The sequence below is a fragment of the Dendrobates tinctorius genome, unplaced genomic scaffold (genome assembly GCF_039654945.1).
Source record: "Dendrobates tinctorius isolate UK_male_01 unplaced genomic scaffold, ASM3965494v1 ptg000144l, whole genome shotgun sequence".
NCBI lineage: Eukaryota > Metazoa > Chordata > Amphibia > Anura > Dendrobatidae > Dendrobates > Dendrobates tinctorius.
In genome coordinates this window covers 12,043,476-12,069,666 of record NW_027361811.1, presented here as the reverse complement: position 1 = coordinate 12,069,666, position 26,191 = coordinate 12,043,476, and the positions used below count along the sequence as shown (strand labels likewise).

At 43.0% G+C, this 26,191-nt stretch overlaps 1 protein-coding gene across 1 annotated transcript in view; it reads right to left on the bottom strand.

Annotated features, from left to right (window-relative positions):
- The window catches only part of LOC141049510 (uncharacterized), a 177,015-nt gene that overhangs the window by 112,480 nt on the left and 38,344 nt on the right, over positions 1 to 26,191 (bottom strand). The window contains exons 2-3 of the mRNA XM_073546033.1: positions 21,791 to 24,062; positions 21,301 to 21,415 (exon numbers count right to left, since the gene is read on the bottom strand). Of these exons, the coding sequence (XP_073402134.1) occupies positions 21,301 to 21,415; positions 21,791 to 24,062 (2,387 nt within the window). The remainder of the gene's footprint in view (positions 1 to 21,300; positions 21,416 to 21,790; positions 24,063 to 26,191) is intronic.

Sequence of the window (26,191 nt, the reverse complement as noted above, 5' to 3'; positions counted from 1 at the left end):
AAAAATTTATTTTTTTCTCATTAATGTACACTCTGCACTCAATCTTGACTGAAAAAAAAACAGAAATGTAAAATTTTTGCAAATTTATTAAAAAAGAAAAAATGAAATATCACATGGTCATAAGTATTCAGACCCTTTGCTCAGACCCTCATATTTAAGTCACATGTTGTCCTTGTGATCCTTCTTGAGATGGTTCTACTCCTTCATTAGAGTCCAGCTGTGTTTAATTAAACTGATAGTAGGACTTGATTTGTAAAGGCACACACCTGTCTATATAAGACCTCACAGCTCACAGTGCATGTCAGACCAACTGAAAATCATGAGGTCAAAGGAACTGGCCAAGGAGCTCAAAGACAGACTTGTGGCAAGGCACAGATCTGGCCAAGGTTACAAAATAATTTCTGCAGTACTCAAGATTCCTAAGAGCACTGTGGCTTCCATAATCCTTAAATGGAAGAAGTTTGGGACCACCAGAAGCCTTCCTAGACCTGACCATCCAGGCAAACTGAGCAATCATGGGAGAAGAGCCTTGGTGAGAGAGGTAAAGAAGAACCCCAAGATCACTGTGGCTGAACTCCACAAATGCAGTAAGGAGATGGGAGAAAGTTCCACAGTCAACTATCACTGCAGCCCTCCACCAGTCGGGCCTTTATGGCAGAGGGGCTCGATGGAAGCCTGTTCTTGTAAGAGAATGGTCAGCCATAATATACTGAGCGGCCATGTTGTCTCTAGCAGCCATTTTGTTGAAAGTTAGAGAAGATTCAACTTTTACAAAAGAGCTAATAAAATGTACTAAATGGAGGATGGAAAATGAGATCACGTCTCTTACCAACTTCAGCAGATGTGCATAGAGGAAGATTGGATCTATCAATAGGGCCACAGTTCACCAAATATATGGTCAATATGCTTATACGTGATAGTGTGGTAGCGAAAAGTAAAGTAATTAGAATGTCAAATGCATGAATTTATGGATCAAGTCTGAAAGCAGTGATAAGATTTTAGGACAGTAGCCATAGATACCAATGACTTATGGGTTTTAGTGTTGCTTGGAGAAACGTTAATTAATATCTTCGTATTATGTCATTATATTCTCTTTTCTAAACCACGTTTCTGTAGATTACCATGAAAACGCCTTAGAATTATAATGTTAACGCCCTCTGCGGCAAAATGCAGCTTTCTTTGTTCTGATAATGTACAAGAAGCCCCTGTTACTGTTGCTTGTTGCCATTCAATCGCCATCATGCCACTGTGCCTCACCATGGCCAGGGCACAGAGCCTTATCACCGCTAGACCTCCTAGCAAATCTCTGCCCGTCTGAATTCCTGTTTTTGCCCGCATATTCCGACTCCTCTGTTATTCTGTATCTGTTTTGCCGTGCATCTCCGAATAAACTTCAACCTCAGCTTGATAAGAGATCGTCTATGGCCTTCTTCCCGACTCTTCCCGACTCTTCCAGCTCTCAGTAGGACTAATTCTTACAGTCCTCAGTGCTAGGCATATGAAAGGCCACATAGTTTGCTAAAAAACACATGAAGGACTCCCAGACTATGAGAAATAAGATTCTTTGATCTGATGAGATGAAGATATAACTGTCATGATCCATGCTGGATCATGACAGATAAAAGCACTAGTAACCTTTTTTTTTTCCTTAAGCGGTGGTGCTTAAAGATAGTTTTGCCCCCGGTGGCCATTAGGGTCATTGCACTGTGGTGGTTTCAGTTCTAGTTTTGCCCCCGGTGGCCGTTAGGATCATTGCACTCTGGGTTCTTTAATTTAGTGCACGTGATTATAAAGCAGGTGTGATTGCTCTGGCTCTGCTATAAAAGAGTGTCAGGTGTTGCAATCACCGTTGGTGATATTGCTCATTTCCAAACAAGACTGGTGAAGGAAGGAGAGTTCCTGGCAGCTCAGTCAGAGTCCTGGTGTGGAAGGAGTCAGAGAGGATTTCCTTGCAGCTCTGACAGAGCTTGGTGGCAGCTATTCAGGAGGAAAGCTGCATTCTGGTGGTGGACTCAGTTGCTGGGAGCAAGAGCAACAGAGTAAAGCTAAGTGGTGTTTCCCTGTTTGTATTTTTCCTTGGTGTGTATTAGTACAGTGGTGGGGCCAGTGCCTGCACCACCCAGCTCCCTAGCAAGGGATAGGTGCAGGGTGTGCTAGGGTGACAGGTTCCGGCTCAGCGACAGGTGAGGAGCCTGTATAGGGAATGTTAGGAGTGTGAGGGACATGACTCAGGGAGTGCAAGAGGTCTCCACATCCCCGTTCCCTATCGCAAGGCCCACCATTGTAACTGTTTTCCCTTCCCCCCGTGTCTTGTCGTTTTAGTTACCGGCCTGCGGGTTGCGTCACACAGGATGGGTTCACGTGACAATAACTTTTTGGTGATAATTCTAAGCGGTATGTGTGGAGAAATCCAGGCACTGCTCATCACCTGCCCAATACAATCCCAACAGTGAAACATGGTGGTGGCAGCATCTTGCTATGGGGGTGTTTTTCAGCTGCAGGGACAGGATGACTGGTTGCAATTGAAGGAAACATGAATACGGCCAATTACAGAGATATCCTGGATAAAAACCTCTTCCAGAGTGCTCTGGACCTCAGACTTGGCTGAAGGTTCACCTTCCAACAAGACATCGAGCCTAAGTACACAGCTAAAATAACAAAGGAGTGGCTTCAGAACAACTCTGTGACCATTCATGACTGGTCCAGCCAGAGCCCTGACCTAAACCCAATTGAGCATCTCTGGAGAGACCTGAAAATGGCTGTCCGCCAATATTCACCATCCAATCTGACGGAACTGGAGAGGATCTGCAAGGAAGAATGGCAGAGGATCCTCAAATCCAGGTGTGGAAAACTTGTTGTATCTTTCATGTGACCATGTGATATTTCATTTTTTCTTTTTTAATAAATTTGCAAAAAATTCTACATTTCTGGGTTTTTTTTCCAGTCAAGATGTTGTTTCAATGAAACAAAGATTGAAAAATTTAAAGGAGTTTGAATACTTTCCGGACCCACTTTAACTGACCATTAAATAACTTTCATAATATTTGGACATACTAATTGAAATAAACCTATAGCAGAAAAAGTATACAAAGGCATTATTAATAACCCTGCCACCCCATTGTTAATTGTTTTTCAGGCACTTGATTACTTTACTCTTTGCCGCTCCCACTGGCTCTAGGGCATCAGGGATAGGCATATTGCCTTTTGTGCTAATTCCAGGGCTGCCACTATGAATTCCGGGGACCTATATTGGCAACATTTTCGGGGCCCCCTTGAGACTCCGCCCAGGCTCCACCTGACAAACTGTCCACAGCCCCACCACTCTGTCTTGGAAAAACTCTACTTCTCAACAATCACACATTAGCAGTTACCATCACCAGATCACACATATAGCTAGCAGCTTTTGTTTTGGCCAAAAGATTTTTAAGCCGCCACCACGACAACGTAGACTCTTTTGGCCAAGCCCTACTCTATCCTATTATTCATTTGTTAAAATATCCAATAATTTAGGTATATTTTTACTTATTTTTCAATTTTCAATTTTTAAAATGACCAATAATATCACATACAAAGAACAAATACCGCCATACCATGTCCAGACCACATATCACCATCACAGTGACTGAATAATATCACATACAAGGGACAAATATCACTGCACCATGCCCAGATCACATATTACCACCACATGGTGACCAATATTACCACATACAAGGAACAAATGCCACCACACCATGACCAGAATACATATTACCACCACACAGTGACCAAATAATAGCACATACAAGGAACAAATACCGCCACACCATGGTGGAACAACATATTACCATCACATAGTGACAGAATACTACAATACTGATAATTAATTTAAAAAACACAATACTAATATCACCATAAGTGCCATTATACACAGATCTGTACTTAGTATGCAGTGTCTGTGTACAGGTAATACAGTGATTACCGGTGACATTATGCACAGGAGCTCTGTATACAGTATCAGTGTACAGGTAATACAGTGATCAACAGTGACATTATACACATGAGCGCTGTATATATTGTACAGGTTATACTGTGATCAATGACATTATACACAGGAGCTCTGTATATAGTGTCAGTTTAAAGGTAATACAGTGATCACTGGTGACATTGTACACAGAACCGCTATATATAGTATACGTTGTATAGTGTCAGTGTACAAGTAACACATTGACTCACCAGTGACATTAGGTGAAGTCCTTCATCTTTGCTTTTCATCTTCATCCAGCCAGGGCTCATCTCTGCAGGAAATAACACAGTTATCTAGAGCACCGCCTGCAGAACACATTACTTAATTTTTCCCTACTTCCAAACTACACCAGATGAAGAAAAAAAGGCAACATAGTGTCGCTCTGCACAGTAACACGACCGCCTACCCCATTTAGGCTACGTGCCCACGTAGCGTTTTAAACCGGACACTCAAAACCGGACTCCTTCCCAGAAAACGCGCTTTTTTTCCCACGCAATTTTACCACGATTATGTTCATATTTTTGCCGCGATTTTCGCATGCGGAATTCAAGAACTTTCCAAGCGATTTGAAGCATCGCTTGGAAAGTGATTGACAGGTTGGTCACACTTGTGAAACATAGTGTTTGACCAGTGTGACCAGCTTTTTACTATTGAGGCTGCCTATGTGGCATCAATAGTAAAAGATAGAATGTTAAAAATGATAAAAAAATAAAAAATCGGGGTATATTTACCTTCCGATGTCCCACGCAGCCTCAGCGACGCTCTCGTTCCCAGTAATGCCTTGCAAGACCTGTGATGACGTTGGTCTCGCGTTGCTATAGCGATCTCACGAGACCGTTAGAGTAATGCGAGACTATATCATCACAAGTCCTTGCCGCAAGGCATTACTGGGAACGCAGAGGCCCGGGAAGGCTGCGCGTGACGCCGGAAGGTAAATATACCCCGATTTTTTATTCTTTTTTTTGCAGGGGTATGGTACCCAGGGCCTGGAGGACAGTCTCCTCTCCTCCACACCATGGGTACCATCCGCACATGAGACGCTTAACTTTGCGCATGGTGGGCATAGCCACATGCGGGAAGTAAGCGGTTCTCATGCATTCCTATGGGTGCGGAATCGCGGCAATTCTTTGCCATTCCGCAAAAAGAATGAGCATGCTGTGTTTTTTTCCGCAATGCGATTCCGCCACGGGAAAAAATGCAGCATTAGCACAGCATGTGCAGAATGCCATAGGAATGCATGGGGTACGTTCTGTACGAGTTTTTTAAACGTTTTCACAGCGTTTTCGCGCTGAAAATGGCGGCAAAAACGCTTAAAAATCGCATCATGGGCACACAGCCTTAAAACAGTATCCTCAAAAAATAAAATAAATATATCACTGCAGTAATTACAGAATATCCCTTAATTAGCCCTTATGGTAATAATATCACCCATCCTGGCCCCGTGTGTCTCATTCCTGGCTCCAACCATATGTTCTCCCATCCTGGTCCTATATGTTCTCCCATCCTGCCCTTATGAGTATCCATTCTGCCCCCATGTGATGTCCCATCCTGCCCCATGTGTCCCGTGATCCTGCCCCATCTGTCTCCATTGTATCCATCTTGCCCATGATCCTGCACCATGTGTCTCCATCCTTCCCCATGATCCAGAACTATGTGTCTCCATCCTGCCCCATCTGTGTCCATCCTGCCCAATGATCCTGCCCAATCTGTCTACATCCTGCCCCATGATCCTGCCCCATCTGTCTCCATTCTGCCCCCTGTGCCTCCATCCTGCCTCCTGTGTCTCCATTTTGCCCCATGTCGCCACTCTGCACCATGTCGCCATCTTGCCCCATCTGTCTCCAATCCTGCCCACTGTGTCTCCAATCCTGCCTCGTGTCTCCCATCCTGTCCCGTGTCACCCATCCTGCCCCGTATCTCCCATCCTGACCCATCTGTCTCCATTCTGCCCCTGTGTCTCCCATCCTGCCCCCATTCCAATTTCAATAAAAAATAACTTTCTCCTTACCTGGCCGCGCTCCTGCGGCGATGCTCCCTCCATGCAGTTCAAGCGCGCACTCGCTGGCGAATGACAATGACGTCATATGCCGGCAATGTGTGCACTGACGTCAACTGCCAGCATCCGATTGGCTAACGGCTTTTAACTATTGCTGTGCGGGCCCGCTTGGCAATAGAGTTTAACTGAACCTGCTTCTTGGAAGCAGGTTCAGTTACTGCACTGGCATAATCCTGTCACTAGGGCCTGGTGAGCAGATGAGACAGGGCCCGATGCGGGCCCACTCTGTTCATTGAGCCCCACTCACCAGTCAGGGCCATAATGCCCTGATGGCGGTCCTGGTTAATTCACTTGATTACTTTATCCTTAGTCACTCCCACTGACTCAAAGGCACTGGGAATAGGCATATTGCCCTTTGTGTTAATGGACTTGATTATTTTACCCTTAGACGCTCTCACTGACTCAAGGGCACCGGAGATAGGCATATTGACCTTCATGTTAATGCACTTGATTACTTTACCCTTAGTCACTCCCACTGACTCAAGGACTCCCAAATTAGGTACATTGCTCTTCATTTTAATGCACTAGATTACTGCATTGTCCCGACGACAACCTTGAAGTAAACAGGAGTTGGTCAATATAAACAGTCAAAATCCGTACCTCAGCATTCTCAAGTCCCATGCAAAAAGAGGGTCCTTGAAGCTACAAATTGTACTGAAAAGCATGCCTACCTCTTTTTCTTCTCCCCTCCAGCTGTTGTTTCTAGCTCAGAGGAGCCAATTTATTCTGTAGGCATGCAAACTATAATTGCCATGACCCCAGGGACTTTACTCTAACAGGGTCTAATAAAATATAAATGTTTCTGGAGACCATGGGACCATACCGTGATGGTTACTCCTCCATACCAGGGCAACATACCCGAGATGGTTACCCCTATACACCAGGGGGCCATACCCGACATGGTTACCCATCCACACCAGGGGGCCATACCTGAGATGGTTACCCCTCCACACTAGTGGGCCATATTTTCGTGGTGCCCACTAAATTATTTCTGTTAAAGAATATCGAAAGATCATTTAACTGGATTTTCCAGAAATTTGCCACTTGTCAAATTGAAAAAGTTTTGTGAGCCTTAACAACAGACTTTTTGAGGACAATTTGCAGTCAGATGGCGTAATTGGCCAGTAGACTTTAAATGATTGTATCAAGCATTATAAATATGGTTCATACTGTTTGTAAGATGTTTTCTACTGGCTTTATGACAATTTGCACTAACATACGGTAATTTATTTAGAGGTTGTATACTGTACACAATGTTCCCTGCATAAGTTGATTGGCAAATGGAGCACTGAAGACACCAGGAGACCTTTTAAAATCCAAACTAAAGAAACAAATTCTTGATAAATCGTCTGTGATTGCTGTCTGGTCTCAAATTATACTGAACCATTTAAAGAGGATCTATCAACTGATTTCATAATACAAATGATAGTCATTATAAAATAGATCTCTGAGACCTGATAATGTTGGTATACTTTATTTGAAAATCCATGTTAGGCTACTTTCACATTTACGGCTTTGCAATCCGGTGGCCTGCGGCGGAAAGTCGGAATACCGGATCCGGCAGAAAACGTTGACACCTGATCCTTCTTTTGGCCTGATACGGTGTAGCAGAAATTTAAAGTAACAAATATGCAAATGTGACTGAAGGGCTATGGGATATCACTTGGAGACCTGATTCCTGCAAAGGTGTTGCTGGATGAGAGAGAGAGAGAGATTTTTTCGCCGCCTTGAGGGCTAACATTCAGGCCCGAGGAAAGTTGCCGAGCATGCGCAGTGGGAAAAAGTGGTCCAGCACAGGGAAAAAACGTTGCATGGAACGTTTTTTCATGACGCCGGGCAGATGATTTTTGCCGCATCCGACACGTGAGCATCCGGCGCAATGCGGTGCTAATAAAACTCTATGGGGAAAAAAATAGATCTGGTGGCAACCGGCGCCAGATCCGGTTTTTACATATTCTGCCACATCGTCCCGTATGCTAAAAAACTGAAGTGTGAAAGTGTCAGTATCTAGTCCTAGAATCTGTTTTTTCTTGCCCTTAGACTTGCCCTTAGTTAACATGGATCTTGATGTTTCACAAGTCGGCCATCTTGCTTCCTGCCAAAGCTGTATATAAAGCCAGCACCTGTTCTGTTTCATTGCTTGAGTATTATGTTTTGGACTTTGTGCCTCTGCAGTCCCAAGCCTGGACTTACTATCCCTGTTGGTCCTCTCTTAACAGCGGAGTCCTCCGTCAACCTGCACGTCTGGATCCCTGCCTGCTGATCGAGTGATTACTGAACACCTGACTTCAGAAACCTCTGCCTGACTACACCTGCGGTGAAGTAAGAACTCCAGCCAGCTAGTGTGTTCCTCCGCTCTGCAAGAGTCTGTGTCTTGTGCCCGCATTGCTCAGTGACTTTGAATGCTGTGTCGCAGAGTATCAACTCTGCTATAACCATTTATCAGATTGACTGAACATTTATCTGGACTTATATGCTATCAGATTACTAATACAATATTGCTTGCGCAACCCATTGTGTCTGCAGTCTCTTTGACCTAGCCACTGGTGTCCAGTTGTCTCCACTAGTATCGTGACAGGATACTCAAGCCTTAAAAAAATGGATGCCGCTGGGTCAGAGACTTTAGAAGTGCGTGTTAAGAAGCTAAATAATATCACTGCCACAGTACACGCTGAAGTGCAGACATGGAAGAGCAGAATAGAAGGCCTAGAGGGGCAGACTAAATATGATATGCAAGTGCTCAGTCAGACCCTTCAGGAATTGCGTGGCCGAGTTGCGGCTCTGGAGGCACAATCTCAGGCTTCTGTTCCTACCATCCCCAAACTACCGCCATTTAGGTTTGGTGGCGACCGAGACAAGTACCGTGGGTTTCTGAACCAGTGGCGTTTATGCTTTGCTGCACATGTCACACAGTTTCCTACAGACCGATCCAAAGTATTGACTATCATCATGTTGCTGACAAATAAGGTCCTTGCCTGGGCAAACCCTCTGATAGAATCACAGGATGCATGTCTGAATGACTTCAATATGTTTATCGCCACCATGGGGAAGATGTTTGACGATCCGAACCGTGGCCTTACAGCTGAGACGGCCCTGCTGAATTTGCGTCAAGGTAAACGCCCAGTGACTGAGTATGCTATGGATTTTAGAAGGTGGGCTCAGGACACCACCTGGAATAGTGCAGCGAAGTACTCAATATTTAAGAAGGGGTTGTCCAGTTCTATCAAGGACGAGCTTGCACGTGCGGAGGCTCCCACTGCACTAGGTGATTTCATCAATCACTGTATTCGCCTAGACGCTCGCATCTCCGAACGAAAACTAGAAAGGTGGTCTGAGATGAACCGCAGCAATAAATCGCTTCTTCCTTTCCTTCCTAAGGAGAGTCCGGACCCAAGTCCCCAGGAGTCCACACCTGAGCCGATGCAGGTAAATTCCCTACGAAGTCGAGTAAGTGACGAACGGAAGGAATTTCGCTTCAAGGAGAATTTATGTTTTTACTGTGGGAAGTCAGGACATTTTATTATCAACTGCCCCAATCGTTCTTGCAGAACAACCGCAGCCGTGGTAGAACGCGACTTCTCCGAATCATACTCCATGACTTCCGAATCAGGGCCACCCGAAATTGCAGCAACCGCTCCTGATTATGACTTTTCAGATATGAACTCTGTTACATCCGAAACGATACTACCCATTAATGCTGTTATTCTATCTTCTGCAGTTTCATACCCTTGCAATAAGAAAAAAGATTCACATTGTTACCTTCCTATCAAGATCTGGATTGACTCCCGTTGGGTGAACAGTTCCGCCATGATAGACTCTGGGGCTAGCGGTAACTTCATGGACACTTCTTTTGCTAAGGAATATGGAATCCGATCACAAAGAAGAGTGTCTTCAATTCTGATGGAGACTGTGGATGGGTCCCCTTTGACCTCAGGGCCCGTAGACCAGCAGACTGAACCACTGAAGGTCCTCATGGGAGATGATCACCAGGAGAAATTGCCCTTCCTTCTGATTTCCTCTCCACATTTCCCTATTATCTTGGGTTTACCCTGGCTGCAGGCTCAAAATCCCATCATTGACTGGGAGACTAAGAGATTGCGCTTCCCAGCTAAAGAGGTAACTTCTGAGAAATCGACTGATCCATCTCCGGCCAACCCATCATCGGACCTAGAGTTACCGGCAGTTTATAAAGAATTTTCAGATGTGTGCGATAAAAAGAATGCAGATAAATTACCACCACACCGCTCTTATGACTGCCCAATCGAGCTTCTGCCTGCTGCTACCATTCCTTTTGGTAATATTTATCCATTGTCCGGTCCTGAGCTCAAGACTCTCAAAGAATATATCGACGAGAACCTGTCTAAGGGGTTTATACGCCCCTCATCCTCTCCAGCCGGTGCACCCATCTTTTTCGTTAAAAAGAAGGATGGATCCCTCAGACCCTGTGTTGATTACCGGGAAATTAACAAGGTAACCATTAAGAACCGCTACCCTCTGCCATTAATTCCGGAGCTTCTCGAGAGAGTTCGTCAGGCCAAGGTCTTTTCAAAATTGGACCTACGCGGGGCATACAATCTAGTCCGTATAAGACCTGGAGACGAATGGAAAACAGCATTTAGGTCTCGATATGGACACTTTGAGTATTTGGTCATGCCATTTGGACTTTGCAATGCCCCAGCAACATTTCAACATCTCGTAAATGATATTTTCAGAGACATTCTTGATATTTTTGTCGTAATCTATTCGGATGACATTCTGATTTTTTTTCTAGCTCCATGGAGGAACATCAGCAACATGTCAAGACTGTCTTGCAGCGGTTGAGGGAACACCAGCTGTACATCAAGCTGGGGAAATGCTAATTTCACAAGTCGGAGATCCAATTCTTAGGTTATGTAATTTCTCCACAGGGTCTGAGTATGGATAACAGCAAGATCAAGGCGATTCAGGAGTGGCCAATCCCCAAGAACGTCAAAGAGGTCCAACGTTTCATCGGGTTTGCTAACTTCTACAGACGTTTCATCAAGAACTTCTCTGACATCATCTTGCCCATCACCCGGTTGACACAGAAGAAGACAGCATTTATTTGGTCCCTTCATGCCCAAGAAGCATTCTCTCGGCTCAAGACCGAGTTCACGTCAGCACCAGTACTGATCCACCCTGACCCAGAACTCGCCTTCATTATTGAAGTGGATGCCTCAAACTGTGCCACCGGGGCTATACTGTCCCAAAGAACAGGTGAGAAGAATTTACTTCATCCTTGTGCTTTTCTTTCAAAGCGACTGTCTCCTGCCGAAAAGAACTACGATGTAGGAAATAAAGAATTACTGGCTATCATCGCCGCCTTCAAGGAGTGGAGACATCTTTTGCAAGGAGCCTCACAGCCGATCGTGGTCCTCACGGATCACCGCAACCTTGAGTTCATCAGGTCAGCAAGATGCCTGACCCCACGGCAGGCCCGCTGGAGTCTTTTCCTTAATCAATTCAATTTTACAATCTCTTATAGACCAGGTTCCCGCAATGGAAAAGCAGATGCTCTATCCCGGATGTTCTCCACTGACGCTGTTCCAGATGCTCCACCTAAGACCATACTTTCTGATTGCAATTTTGTAGGAGTCATTCAGAATCAAGATTTGCTGCAGGTCATCAAAGAAGCTTACAACTCTGATCTTTTCCTGTCTCAGCCATCTGATGAGGTAAGCCTTCTTTTTAGGAATGGAGTTTGGACCCGGGAACGGCGCCTCTACATTCCTGAAGCTGTGAGGTTAAGAGTGTTGAGATTGGTTCATGATTCCAAGGTTGCAGGGCACAGAGGAATTCAGAAGACTCAAGAATTCTTATCTCGCTTCTTCTGGTGGCCAGGTTTTCGGAAGGATGTCCAGAAGTACGTTTCATCTTGTGAGGTATGTGCCAAATTCAAGGTTCCACGTGCCTCCCCTACTGGTCTGTTACAGCCTTTGCCAGTGCCGTCTCGCCCATGGGGATCCATTTCTATGGACTTTATTGTAGAACTGCCCCTTTCTGAGGGAAAGAATACGATTTTGGTGGTGGTCGATCGCCTGACCAAGGCGGCCCATTTCATCCCTTGTTCCGGTTTACCCTCTGCGAAGGACACTGCTGACCTAATTATCCAGAACATCTTTCGCCTGCACGGGGTTCCGGATGAAGTTGTTTCTGACCGTGGAGTTCAATTTACTTCAAAGTTTTGGCGAAGCTTTTGTTCAGCATTAGGCATAGAAGTTAACTTATCTTCTGCTTTCCACCCACAGTCCAACGGGCAGACAGAACGTACCAACCAAACACTAGAGCAATACCTTCGCTGCTACGTTTGCCATTTGCAAGATGATTGGGTAAGGCTACTCCCCTTGGCCGAATTTATAACAACTCCCAGAGTGCCTCCACCAAACAGTCTCCATTCTACGCTAACCTGGGATATCACCCTAGCATTCTTCCCAGATTACCGGTAGATACATCTTAACCAGCAGTTGCCGACAGGATCTCTTCACTTCAACAGAACCTTGAACTTCTGAAAGAGACTTTGGGTTCTGCACAAGAGAGGTACAAGAATGCAGCTGACAGATTTCGCAAACCAACACCAACATTTAAGGTAGGAGATTTAGTCTGGTTATCTACAAAAAATTTAAAGATGAAGATCCCTTCCCCTAAGTTGGGACAGAAGTACATCGGTCCTTATAGGATCAGTGGCCTGGTAGGTGCTGTTGCATGTCGCTTAAAACTCCCAAGAACACTGAAGATACATCCTGTCTTTCATACTTCTCTACTAAAGACTGTAGTACCAAATCCTTTTCCAGGACGTTCATCTCCTCCTCCTGATCCCGTTCTTGTGGATGGTCAAGAGCAGTTCATCGTTGAGAGGATTCTGGATTCAAGAATCTACAGAAATCGACTGCAGTATTTGATTAAATGGCAAGGCTATTCCTCAGAGGAGAATTCCTGGGAACCCGTGGATAATATTAACGCCTCCCGACTGATTGAGCAGTTCCATCAAAGGTACCCTGGCAAGCCTGGTTTAGGGTCGTCCGGAGGCCGTCCTTGAGGTGGGAGTAATGTCAGTATCTAGTCCTAGAATCTGTTTTTTCTTGCCCTTAGACTTGCCCTTAGTTAACATGGATCTTGATGTTTCACAAGTCGGCCATCTTGCTTCCTGCCAAAGCTGTATATAAAGCCAGCACCTGTTCTGTTTCATTGCTTGAGTATTATGTTTTGGACTTTGTGCCTCTGCAGTCCCAAGCCTGGACTTACTATCCCTGTTGGTCCTCTCTTAACGGCGGAGTCCTCCGTCAACCTGCACGTCTGGATCCCTGCCTGCTGATCGAGTGATTACTGAACACCTGACTTCAGAAACCTCTGCCTGACTACACCTGCGGTGAAGTAAGAACTCCAGCCAGCTAGTGTGTTCCTCCGCTCTGCAAGAGTCTGTGTCTTGTGCCCGCATTGCTCAGTGACTTTGAATGCTGTGTCGCAGAGTATCAACTCTGCTATAACCATTTATCAGATTGACTGAACATTTATCTGGACTTATATGCTATCAGATTACTAATACAATATTGCTTGCGCAACCCATTGTGTCTGCAGTCTCTTTGACCTAGCCACTGGTGTCCAGTTGTCTCCACTAGTATCGTGACAGAAAGCAGCCTTAGAATGGATGTAGAATCCTAATATTAAAATAAGTATTCTATGAGTTCAGGAAAAGAAAGAGCTCTTAAGTCCAAGTGTATTCTCTCTCAGCCCACCTTGCCTGACTGACAGCTGCGGCTTGTACTGAGCAGTGAGAGATGACAGCAGCACGAGGGACACTATGGAGCTGTCAATCAGGCTGTCATGGTTTGGACAGGGTTCATGCCCTGCACTCACAGGGTTAATTGTATGTGGCCTCCTTCTGGATCTGGGAGGGGTATTTATACTCACTCTTAACCAGGGTTCTCTGTCAGCTATACTCTGCCCTCGGCTTAGTTAAGTGACCCCTGTGCGTGTGTGCTTTGTGCCTTGTGCCTGATTTTCTGTATGATCTCTGGCTCGCGACCCGGTCTGTCCTCCGTTGTGCGTGTGCCTGCTGAATTTGTACTGCCTGCTTGCCTGCCTGATTTTGACTCTCGCTCCGTCTCTAACTATTCTGCTGTCTTTGCCCTTAGTGTATGTTTTTGCCCTCTCGGTTACTGACTCTCGGCTCCGTCTTGGAATTCCCCTCCTAGTCTCTCACCCGTTCACCCCCTTGGCCCCACGGCATACTTTCCAGTACTCCTCCAGTGTCTCTGCCAGTATTTCCCTAAGCATTAGCTCCCTCTGGGAGACCGATCCCTGGCCACGCTCCGGCCCCACCTCCGGCAGTCACGTGTCGCAGGTCCTGCACGTCGGCTGCCTCGCCGGGGACGCCAGCTCCCTCCGTACTCGGTAAGCCCCGTATTTACTTGAACCCAGACTCTGACCTGCATAACAGGTCTGGGTACCTTGACACAGACTTGTTCGTTGGAGACTGAGTTCAATCTTTTATAAGCAATACACAGCCATTCTGAATTCCATTTTTAAAGTAAGTACATAGGCTTCATCAGATCTAAGAGATCTATTTAATAATGTATGCCGTTTGTATTGTAAAATTTGAGAATTTAAGAATTTAATATATATTACCTGTTTTTTTACTACTGACATAATGTATCCTCTCCCAACTTGCTATGTAAAACAACAGCTGGCTAATCAGTTGACTGACTCATTGGAGACATCTAGTGTTTCTCTCTGGCATAAATTAATATTAAGGAACTTGCATCACATAGCATCATACTGGTAAAACAAAACAGAAAAAAATATACAAATATATTAAATTTATATAAATCTACAAGTTTGTCTTGATGTTCTGGACTATTGTCCCCCAACATATGGCTAAGTAACTATATATAGCTCTCAGGGCCCTTTATATGATATTCTACCTATTGGTAGCTATTGATAACAATGTGATCCAATTAAGCCAGTGATTCCATAGCAATATTGTAACAGTCAAAACCATATAACGTGCATTTGGCACATGTTTGTAACTTTAAAAAGTAACCGTCGTTTTAATTTTTGTTTCATTAATCAATATTACACGTGAAAATGTCACTTTGCAATATATCATATCAGAGAAATTTGCTTCTTTCTCTGCCAAAATGGATCAGCCATTATCAAAATCTGTATTCAGTGAAGACGAACTTTCCCATTAATGAGATTGGAGATGGAAGTTACTACTGACACAATTCTACGTAGACGGGAGGAGGGAGGAGCTAGAGGCAGAGCACCTTCCATCTCCCATCTCAGTAATGGGAAAGCCTGTCTTCACTGAATACAGGTTTTACCTCAGAAATGAGAATTTTGAAAATGACTGATTCATTTCATGTGTACTATTGACGGTTACACTTTAACCTCTTCACGACATGGGCCGTACTAATATGGCGAATGTCGTTTCCCTCCCTTTGATGTCGTCTCTGGCACCGAGCCCACATCTTTCCTGGCACGTCTGCTGTTTTGAACAGCTGACGTGCGAGCCTAACAGCCGGGGGTGGAATCGATCACGATCCACCCATGGCTGATAACCCGTTAAATGCCAAGGTCACTCTCTGACAGCGGCATTTAATGAGATCGCGCCAGAGGAACATCACTAATCTTGCCTATCGGCGCCCATGTCACATGATCGCGGGTCGCCGATGGGTTGGTATGACAACCCGGTCTCTGCAGGAGACCCCTGTGTTTGTCATTGACAGACTGCTATGAGCGCTGTCCAGCGGTCTGCACTCATAGCAAGTCTGCTACACACAGGCGATCTGATCATCACCTGTGTGTAGCAGAGGCGATCAGATATCTCCTATTGAAGCATGCAAAAAGTAAAAAAAAAGTTTTAAAAAATATTTAAAAATTTAAAAAATATATAAAAGTTCAAATCACCCCCATTCGCCCCATTCAAAATAATATTTTTTTTTTTAAAATACACGTTTGGTATCACTGCGTTCAGAATCACCTGATCTATCAAACTATAAAAAGAATTAATCCGATCGCGTAAACGACGTAGAGAAAAAAAGTCAAAACGCCAGAATTACAATTTTTTGTTTGCCACAGCATTGCCATCAAAAGATCGTATCCACACTAGAATGGTATCATTAAAAGCGTTAGCTCGGCAGCCCCAGATTACGAAAAATGGAGAAGCTACAGGGCTAGGAAAATGACCCAGTTTTTTTTTCTCTTTCTTTTTTTTAACAAACGTTGGATTTTTTTTTTTCACCATTGAATTGAAAAACAACCTAGACATGTTTGGTGTCTTCGAACTCGTAATGACCTGGAGAATCATAATGGCAGGTCAGTTTGAGCATTTGATGAACATGGTAAAAAAAAAATCCAAAAAACCGTTGTGGAATTGCACTTCTTTTGTAATTTTACCTCACTTGGAATTTTTTTCCCGTTTTCAAGTACAAGATATGGTAAAACTAATGCTGTCGTTCAAAAATACAACTTGTCCCGCAAAAAACAAGCCTTCAAATGGCCATATTGACGGAAAAATAAAAAATAAAAAAGTTATGGCTCTGGTAAGAAGGGGAGCGAAAAACGAAAACACAAAAGCCAAAAAGGGCTGCAGCGTGAAGGGGTTAAGGACTAGTTTGTGGGTCAAACTCTGTAACTCGACTAATGTTTTTTAATTATAATTTTAAAAAATGTATTTAGCAGAAGCAAAAGCATAGCGTTATACAGTATGTAATGTTAACTTTCTCCTACGCAGATCATCTGTACAGATCATCTATAGATAATCTGTACAGTACCTGTAAATGATAAAGGGATCATGATTCATAACACTCACAATCAGAGGTCAGAATTCACCGATTGAACATTAATGACCTGTCATAAAGAAAGCTCATCAGTGTCGCACTCCTGAAAATGAGAAGTCTGGCATAAAATGCTTAGAAAAGTCTCAAAAGTTTTCCACAATACAGACTTGCGGCAAAATGTTATGACTTTTGGCATTTTCATGCCAGTTTGAAGCAGCTACACCAAAATGAGCAAATCTAGGGAGAAGCAAAGGCAGGATGGGGCATTCCCATGCCCGACCATCGAATTCTGTAAAAATTGCTTTTTTCAAACCAGAAATGCTACTCCAGTCCGGTGCAGTGGAGGCGTACGCCATTGAGAAGATGTGATAAATTCATCAGGAGGCATGCTCCTCTTCATGAATTTGTCGCCTTGTACTCCAGTGAGCCTTTTATTAAGATTGGTGTGGTAGAGCGGCTCAGTCGGCTGCACACAGAGGTAGAAACAAAACACTGTCTCTTTAAGAACGTCCTTGGTATATTAACCCCTTATTAACAGAGCCAATTTTGTACTTAATGACTGAGCCAATTTTTACAATTCTGAACACTGTCACTTTACGAGGTTATAGCTCTGGAACGCTTCAACGGATCCCACTGATTCTGAGATTGTTTTTTTGTGACATATTGTAATTCATGTTAATGGTAAAATTTCTTCGATATGAGTTGCGTTTATTTATGAAAAAACGGAAATTTGGCAAAAATGTTGCAAATTTTGCAATTTTCAAAATTTTAATTTTTGTGCCCTTAAATCAGAGCATCATATCACACAAAATAGTTAATAAATAACATTTCCCACATGTCTACTTTACATCAGCATAATTTTGGAAACATAATTTTTTTTAGGACATCATAAGGGTTAAAAGTTGACCAACAATTTCAAAACCATTTTTTTTAGGGACCACCTCACATTTTAAGTGAGTTTGGGGGTCAATATAACAGAAAATACCCAAAAGTGACACATTCTAAAAACTGCACCCAGCAAGGTGCGCAATCCCACATTCAAGAAGTTTATTAACCCTTCAGTTACTTCACGAGAACTAAAGAAATGTGGAAGGAAACAATTAACATTTTACTTTTTTCACAAAACAATTATTTGGAACCAAACTTTTTTATTTTCACAAGGGTATCAGGAGAAAATGGACCACAAAATTTGTTGTGCAATTTCTCCTGAGTACGCCGATACCCCGTATGTGGGGGAAAGCCACTATTTGGGTGCGTGGTATCGCTCAGAAGGGAGGGAGCAAGTTTGACTTTCTGAATGCAAAATTGGCTGGAATCAATGGCAGGCACCATGTCATGTTTGGAGACCCACTGATGTACCTAAACAGTGGAAACCCCTCAATTCTAACTCCAACCCTAACACAGCCCTAATCCCAGCCCTAACCCTAACCCCAACACCACAACCCTAGCCCCATCACAACCCTAGCCCCAACCCTAACCCTAGCCCAACCCTAACCCTAGCCCAACCCTAACCCTAGCTCTAGCCCCAACCCTAACCCTATCCCTACCCTAACCCTAGACCCAACTCTAACCCTAACCCTAGCCCCATTCTTAACCCTAATCCTAACTCTAACCCCAACCCTAACCCTGGCCCCAACCCTATCCCTAACTCCCAGCTCTAACCCCAACCCTAACCCTAATGGAAAAATGGTAATAAATATTTTTTTTATTTTATTATTTTTACCTAAGTAATGGGTTGATTTACTATTTTTTATATTTTGGTCACTGTGATAGGGTCTATCACAGGGATAAATATGAACCAATAGGAAAAATCTATTGTTGCCGGGTGATTCCCGGAAGAAGACGCCAAGGGCCGGAGGACACAGTCGGATGGACAGGGGCACACCGGAGGTACTGGGGGGGCTCATGGGACGCCATTTATTTACCTTTCCTCTGATGTGCAAGATCATATCAGAGGAGAGAGAATTAAATAGGAAGTCTGACTTTTTTTGCGGTCGCCATTATTATAACAGTGATCGCAATACTGGGGTCAGTAAAAACCAACCCGAATCAACCCGATAGCCGAGACCCTGGAGATTTTCCAACGCTGGGGGGCATCGTTAAAAAGCGGCACTGAGGAATAAGTACCCTTAACTGCCGCTATTAAAAGACGTATTGGCGGTCGTTAAGAGCAGCATAACATTTTGCAAATTTATTAAAAAAAGAAAAACTGAAATATCACATGGCCATAAGTATTCAGACCCTTTGCTCAGTATTGAAATGATATACTGGATGCTATCCAGCCGGAGTGTCCTGTACTGTCCCTAAAGTGCCGTTATTTGCACTAATTCCTTTGTTTTGCCTGCACTGAAAGGCCTTTATTTCCTTTTCTTGTGGCGTGGTTTATGTAGACTGAAATAAACCAGCCAGACTTGTAAATAGAAACGGTTCCTGTAATACCTCATCCTGCTTCCAAGTAAGTAGAATTGCCACAACAGTTAATGTTCGGTTTATCTATCTTCCTCATATCAATTATTTATTTATCCAACTTTCTGTCATCTTCCTCATATCTATCTACTTATCTATCATCTCCCTCAAGTTCTTGTTTCTTGCTCCTGCTTATTACCTCATAGCTACATTTCTCCTCGTGATCCCACAATATCGGCCTACTCTCTGTCAGACCGGCATAAGCAGGTAAAGAGCAAGGAAACTACTGAGCATGTGCGTCCACCAATGAAGGTGGACCTACACTACAGCCATAGGTGAAACAGGTAAAAAAAAAAAAGTGCAATGTATAGCCAAAACTGCAGACTATTTGATTTGCTGTTTATTGACAACACACTTCTATTCTCATGCTCGATTGAGTTTTGAATAATATTTTTCATGAGACCATCACTTTAAGGTTCATACCAGGACTGTATTAGAGATGTGTGTGGAACAAATTATGAATATGTCAACTACTATCCTATAAATACAATGCCTCTCACGTAGACGTGTTACTTCTAAAACAAGAATGCAGCACCTCATGGAGACACCTCACACCCGAAGTCTGAAGGATCATATTATTGACCTGTAGGGACCATGGTATGTACCACCATGCTGCGGCTGTCATTTGCACTCAGCCTAAAGGTGAACATTATAATGTACTATATCACTACCATGGTTTTGCAGAATACACAGTAAATATTACATCCCCCTCTATAACATAAGCTCCTGCTATTTATACTAAGTAGAATATTTGTGCTGCGGTTGTAATAAAGCTAATAATCTAGGTCTCGAGTCTGCCCGCGAGCTGGTGAGCTGAAAAATCATGGGGCTATTCTCTTTTAAATTAGCTGTAATTGCAGTGCTGTCTTCTCTGGGTAAATTGGATGCTAGAAAGAAAGTAACCACGTAGGCCGCAGGGAACCTTGTACTACTGAATCAAACATTGTTCTGCTGACCTTGCAGCAATGACAAGAGTTCAATAAAATATTAAAGTGTTTTTTATCATTATACTATCCACCGCCGAGCGCACATAGCAAGGAAGCTTTGTGCTCAGCTCTCGCGTGTAAGCAAAATCCATCTCACTTATAGAACAGTATGAAAAAAATACACTCGCTTGTTATCGGGGATAACCTACTCAAATGTGTGCAAGATGAGCAAACTAGGATAAATTACACAATTGAGGAAAAAGTATTATTGCTAAATGAAAAGGGATGAATGTTCCGGGAATAGGAATCCTGGATACTCTCGTCACCCCAAATGAACCTGCTCTATGAACACCTTCTAGTTACTTGCATCAAGTGTTCGCTTAAGAAGTCATCCCTTTATAAATGAAAGCCGACCCAGTGATCGACTAATTGCTGCAGATCCTCCTGTTCAATCCTTTAATTTGCAGTTATTACCAAAGGATCCATGGCTGCAATCCATGGCTTGATTCATGCACCAGATCAAGAGATTTAAGTACAAAACTCCAGTGTTCTTATGATCTAGTCGAGCCAATAATCGGTGGGCGAGCATTTGTAGGAAAGCTTGTTCCCGACTATTGGCCCATCTGAATAGGTTGCCAATTATTAGTTGAAGATTTTTATCCAACCGTAAAAATAGTAGTTAAAAGGTAGCGCATTGTCTTGTGTAAGCAGGTGAAATGCTGCTAATAACATGGTATACTATACACACAGAATGATTTCTGTTAGAAAAATTAGTCACCAGTAAATTATTGCAAATTGGCTTGTACATAGCTAATTAGTGATCATTTAATGGCCTGGATCAGCTTGTCTCAAGGGGTATTTATTGTTAGTAAAAAATAATTCTTAACTAAGATGGATGTGGAAAGTAGAAAGATGGTAATAAACTAACTCTTTAGATGTTTGTTATTCTGTAGATATTAGTGAAGTCTAGTACGGAAGGTTCCACATTCTCCAAAAATGACACTTCAAAACCTATGAAAGAGCTACAATATGACAAGATAAGCAAACCTTGGCTTCAGCTCTCCGTGAGTGTATGAGGACCAAGCAATACTGGACTTCTCCCAATACCTCTTAGGACCAGTCACTTTTGATGAAAAGTTTGGGACTTTTTGCAGCTTTCTATCTAAAATATGTAACAATAGGTATAAATCAACTTTTTAAGAGTAATAACTATGTTATGTAAAGTAGAATTTATTGTCTCGCATGTGGTATAGCATGGTATTAAGTTTAGAATAAAATGCAAAAATGCATTGCAACTTAGTTATTAACTAAATGAAGCAATAACTGTGAAGATCCAAAATGAGTACTTCAGTTTATTAAATATAAAAGAATCTGTACAGTCACGACTACATAGGCAACACCCATGACTATATGCATTATCAACCATCAGAATGGGTGTAAGAAATATACATCTGATCATACAAGTTAAAATGCCAGACACTCTCTAATAAAATCATAAAGAAATGTTAAAAGTTATCATTATCATCAAATTCTTTACCTAGAAGACCCTTGACGTTGGACCCTTCGGTCCCAATAATGTGCTCATTGGATCCTACAAGAGGTCTATCGTTCATAGCTTCATCACCAACATGATGTATCTCAGGTGCCAGAGTCTTCACTTCAACCCCAGGTTTGGCTTGACCACTTGCACGAAGCATGAAATAATCCTGAGAAGACTCATCATCACTTGAAGTTTCACTGGCATGTTCATATTGATAAAATTTAGTTTGCTGCTCTTTTTCTTGACTTCTTAGTATATCCAGCTGTTTAACACAAAAAAAATACTTGTCCAGCACACTGCCTTCACTGTCAGAGACAACATCTGAGTTGTCCTCCCAGCACACCGCACTTCCTAATTCTTTTGACATAGAGGGATCAAAACTCCTTTTTTGATTGTTTATACTAAAAAAGTCATCCACATCCTTATCATCTGATATATATGGGTTTGGTAATTCAGAATTTCGGGTAGGCTTGACTTCTGCACGGTTTAAAGCTAAACCACATTCTGAGCACCAGTTAGAACTAGTGGTATTGGTAAAACTACAGGTAGGGCACTTTTGATATATTTTTCTTGTGTACCCATCAGACAAATCCATGTTGGAGTGAACCTTGTGTACCGCTGGTTGTCTTCTGTCTGTAATCTTACCGGATACGCATATATATGTGTTGTCATCAGATTTTTCACTTTTTTTCACTAAAAATGTTCTGTCTGTTCTTCCACCATCTTTGTCACCTGTGTTTTTTAAACCTTTCTCTTTCAGTTCAAGGTCTTCTAGGGTAAAGGTAAGCTTTCCTGTATTAAGACAGGAGTCCGGTGAACTTGAATCATAGTCTCGATTTATGTGATTGTCTTTTAAGGTCACATCTGATTTAATATCTCTGAAGATATGTGTATTATAATGCTGACGATTGGGCTTGGGCCTACTTCCAAACAGATCATCACTGTCAATAGTACTTTGTTTTATGTTGCCAATAAATTCTTTTTCCGAGTCAGCAAAGCCCATTATATTTAGATTATCCCTTTCATCACTTTTCCCCACCAGTAGAGGTTCAAAAAAATTGTCTTCATATTTTTCATGGTCAGTTTGAAGTAAATTAGACATAGGGCCAGCCAAAAAAGAATCTAGTTGTGTTTCTTTACTTTTTAACTCACGCTTAGCCACACATTTGGGGCTTTTTAGAGATACGCTGACTTCATCACCAAGACAAGGGAGTTTTTCACTGTCATAGTCATCCAACCTCAGATGGTTATCAGTAATTCTAGCGCTTACAATGGAATCAAGAGAAGAATCTTCAGTCATGTTTTTCATCAACGCATCACCAGTGGCAGATGCCAACTCTCCTCTGTTGCATTTGTCAAGGAATTTTTTAGCCCATGTCATTACATGGTGAAGTTTTTCTGATTCTGGTACAGACAAATCATCTAAAAGGTTTTGATCCAAATCAGTGACAAAGCTACTCCTTAAAAGACTCCGGTGAGAAGAGAGCACCTCAAATTCATCTAAATCTGGTTTCATTTGACTCTGAGGTATTTGTTTGTCATTCTTGACTTGATAATGTGTAGACATTGACCCATGGCATAAAGGGAAGCCTTTTACCTCAACTTCCTCCTTGTGAGATGATTGAAATATGGGGTTTATACATGACACTTTGCCATCAGCCTTCTCCAGCATTGCTTGTGGACCCTGTTGTATAGGTATATCTTTCTTGTGTTTCGCTGTCACTGGTTTCAGGTTAAGATGGACAGAAGGAACTGGAGGATTTGATATTGTGGGTTGTAAACTATTAGCAATCGATTTGTTTGGTGTGTTACGATATTTAGTACGTTCCTTTCCTTCCATTTCTGATGTTGGTAAGGGTTGAGTGTGATGAGCAGGAATATTTGTAAGTTCTTTTCCTGGATTTGCATGCACACCTTGAGGAAAAGTTGGCACTGGAGGTTTTGTTTCTTCTGTAGTTTGTAAAGATGTTTCTCCATTGAGAGACATTGCTTTAAATTCATCACTCATTTTTTGGGGCACATCAGAATATGCAATCACATGACTAGAAGATGGTGCTGAGAGGCGTCTATGTGGCGTTTCAGTCCTGAAGGTTTGACCTGCATCTTGTGATATTTCTTTCTTCAATAAAGGATTTCGGGAACTTTTCCCGCAAAAATAATTAAGCCTTTTAGCCCGTAGAAAGTTTAGATTACTTGTACGTGGAGTTTCTATTACATTATTCTTAGGCTTTGAGTGTGAATGAGTTGGATTATGAGGTGATAGCTCCATCTGTAAGAAAATAAAGATATGTAAATAGCATAAACAATTTAAAAAATAATTTTCTGTATCGATGAAGATCATTTTAAAAACTATTAATTTTGCATCTGTTAATCATATATATGTATTTTTTTTGGCTGTAAGCAACTAAAGCCTACTCATTCTCCAACCACCACAATTTTAAAAAAGTTGGGACGTTGTGTAAAATGTAAAGAAAACAAGAATGCAATGATTTGGAAATCAGAGATCAGAAGGTCAAAGTTAGACATTTTCCATTTCATTTGAGAAAAAAAAATGTACTCATTTAGTAATTGATGGCAGTAACACACCTCAGAAAACTTGTGATAGCACTATGTCTACCATTGTGGAGCATCCCCTCTTCTTTTTATAACAGTCTGTACCAGAGGCGTAGCTAGGGTTTTGGTTCGGGGGGGGCGAAACTTCTGAGTGGGCTGTTGCCAAAAATAATAATAATCTTTATTTTTATACAGCGCTAACATATTCTGCAGCGCTTTACAGTTAGCACACATTATCATCGCTGTCCCTGATGGGGCTCACAATCTAAATTCCCTATCAGTATGTCTTTGGAATGTGGGAGGAAACTGGAGTACCTGGAGGAAACCCACGCAAACACAGGGAGAACATACAAACTCCTTGCAGATGTCCTTGGTGGGATTTGAACCCAGGACTCCGGCACTGCAAGACTGCAGTGCTATCCACTGAGCCACCGTGCTGCCCATTTATAATATATATATATATTCCATTATTGTGTCATCAGCGCGGCCCCCCAGTGCGCGCCGCAATAATGGAAAAGAGAGCGTCACAGGACGCTCCCTCTCCCATCATTACCCTCTTCCTTTGACACACAGTGGGTGCGCGATGACATCACTTCATCGCGTCCCTGCTGTGTGCCGGTCTGACTGCAGCATAGCTCCTGACATCAGAGCGAGCCGCCGCCGAAATCAGCGTGGGAGCGAGGAGAAGAGGTGAGTATAGTTTTTTTTAAATTTATATAGTGAGTCCTGTTTGCATGGTTACGATACCCTGTATGGGGGTGGCGGCAGCATGATACCTGTATGAGGGGGCAGCATGATATACCCCGCATGAGGAGGGGGCAGCATGATACCCCGTATGATGGGGGCAGCATGATACCCTGTATGAGGGGGGTATTATGATACCCCGTATGAGGGGGGGCAGCATGATACCCGGTATAATGGGGGCAGCATGATACCCCGTACGATGGGGGGTAGTATGATACCCCTCATGAGGGGGGGAAGCAGGATACCCCGTATAAGGGGGGCAGCATGATACCCCATATAAGGGAGGGCAGCATGATACCCCATGAGGGGGGCAGCATGATACCCTATGAGGGGGGCTGCATTATATTCTGAAGGGGCTACATTATATTCTTTGGAGGGGCTACATTATAGAGAAAGAAAGAACAGAGAGAGAGAGAAAAAACAGAGAGAAAGAAAGAACAGAGAGACAGAAAGAGAGGAAAGAAAGAACCGAGAGAGAGAAAGAAAGAACAGAGAGAAAGAAATCACAGAGAGAGAGAGAGAACAGAGAGAGAAAGAAAGATTAGAGAGAAAGAAAGAGGGGAAAGAAAGAAAGAACAGAGCGAAAGAAAGAACAGAGAGAGAGAGAAAGGAAGAGGGGAAAGAAAGAACAGAGAGAAAGAAAGAAGATAGAGAAAGAAAGAACAGAGAGAGAGAGAGAAAAAAAAGATTAGAGAGAGGAAGAAAGAACAGAGAGAGAAAGAAAGAACAGAGAGAGAGAAACAGAGAGAGAAAGAAAGATTCTATAAAGATACTATAGCAGCCCGGCTCCCATTGTAGTGCCCACCTGAGCCTCCCGGTGCAGGACAAATCATGATCCGCTCACAAGGCCGACATTCCCGAGTCCAAGGCGATCCCGCTGTCCGCGCTGTTGGAGGAGACGGTGATGGATCTGAAGCATTCCTTGAAGTGCCTCCATGGTTCCGTCACAATCTCCTCCCGAAATGACCTCATTTCGGGTCAGCTTCCAGCACGTCACTTCCAGTGGAACGTCACGTGCGAATTTTAAAGTGCTCCTCGGGGCTCTGTCGTGTACTCCTATGTAATCTCCCGACCGGGGCAGACTCTCTCTCAAAATCGAGA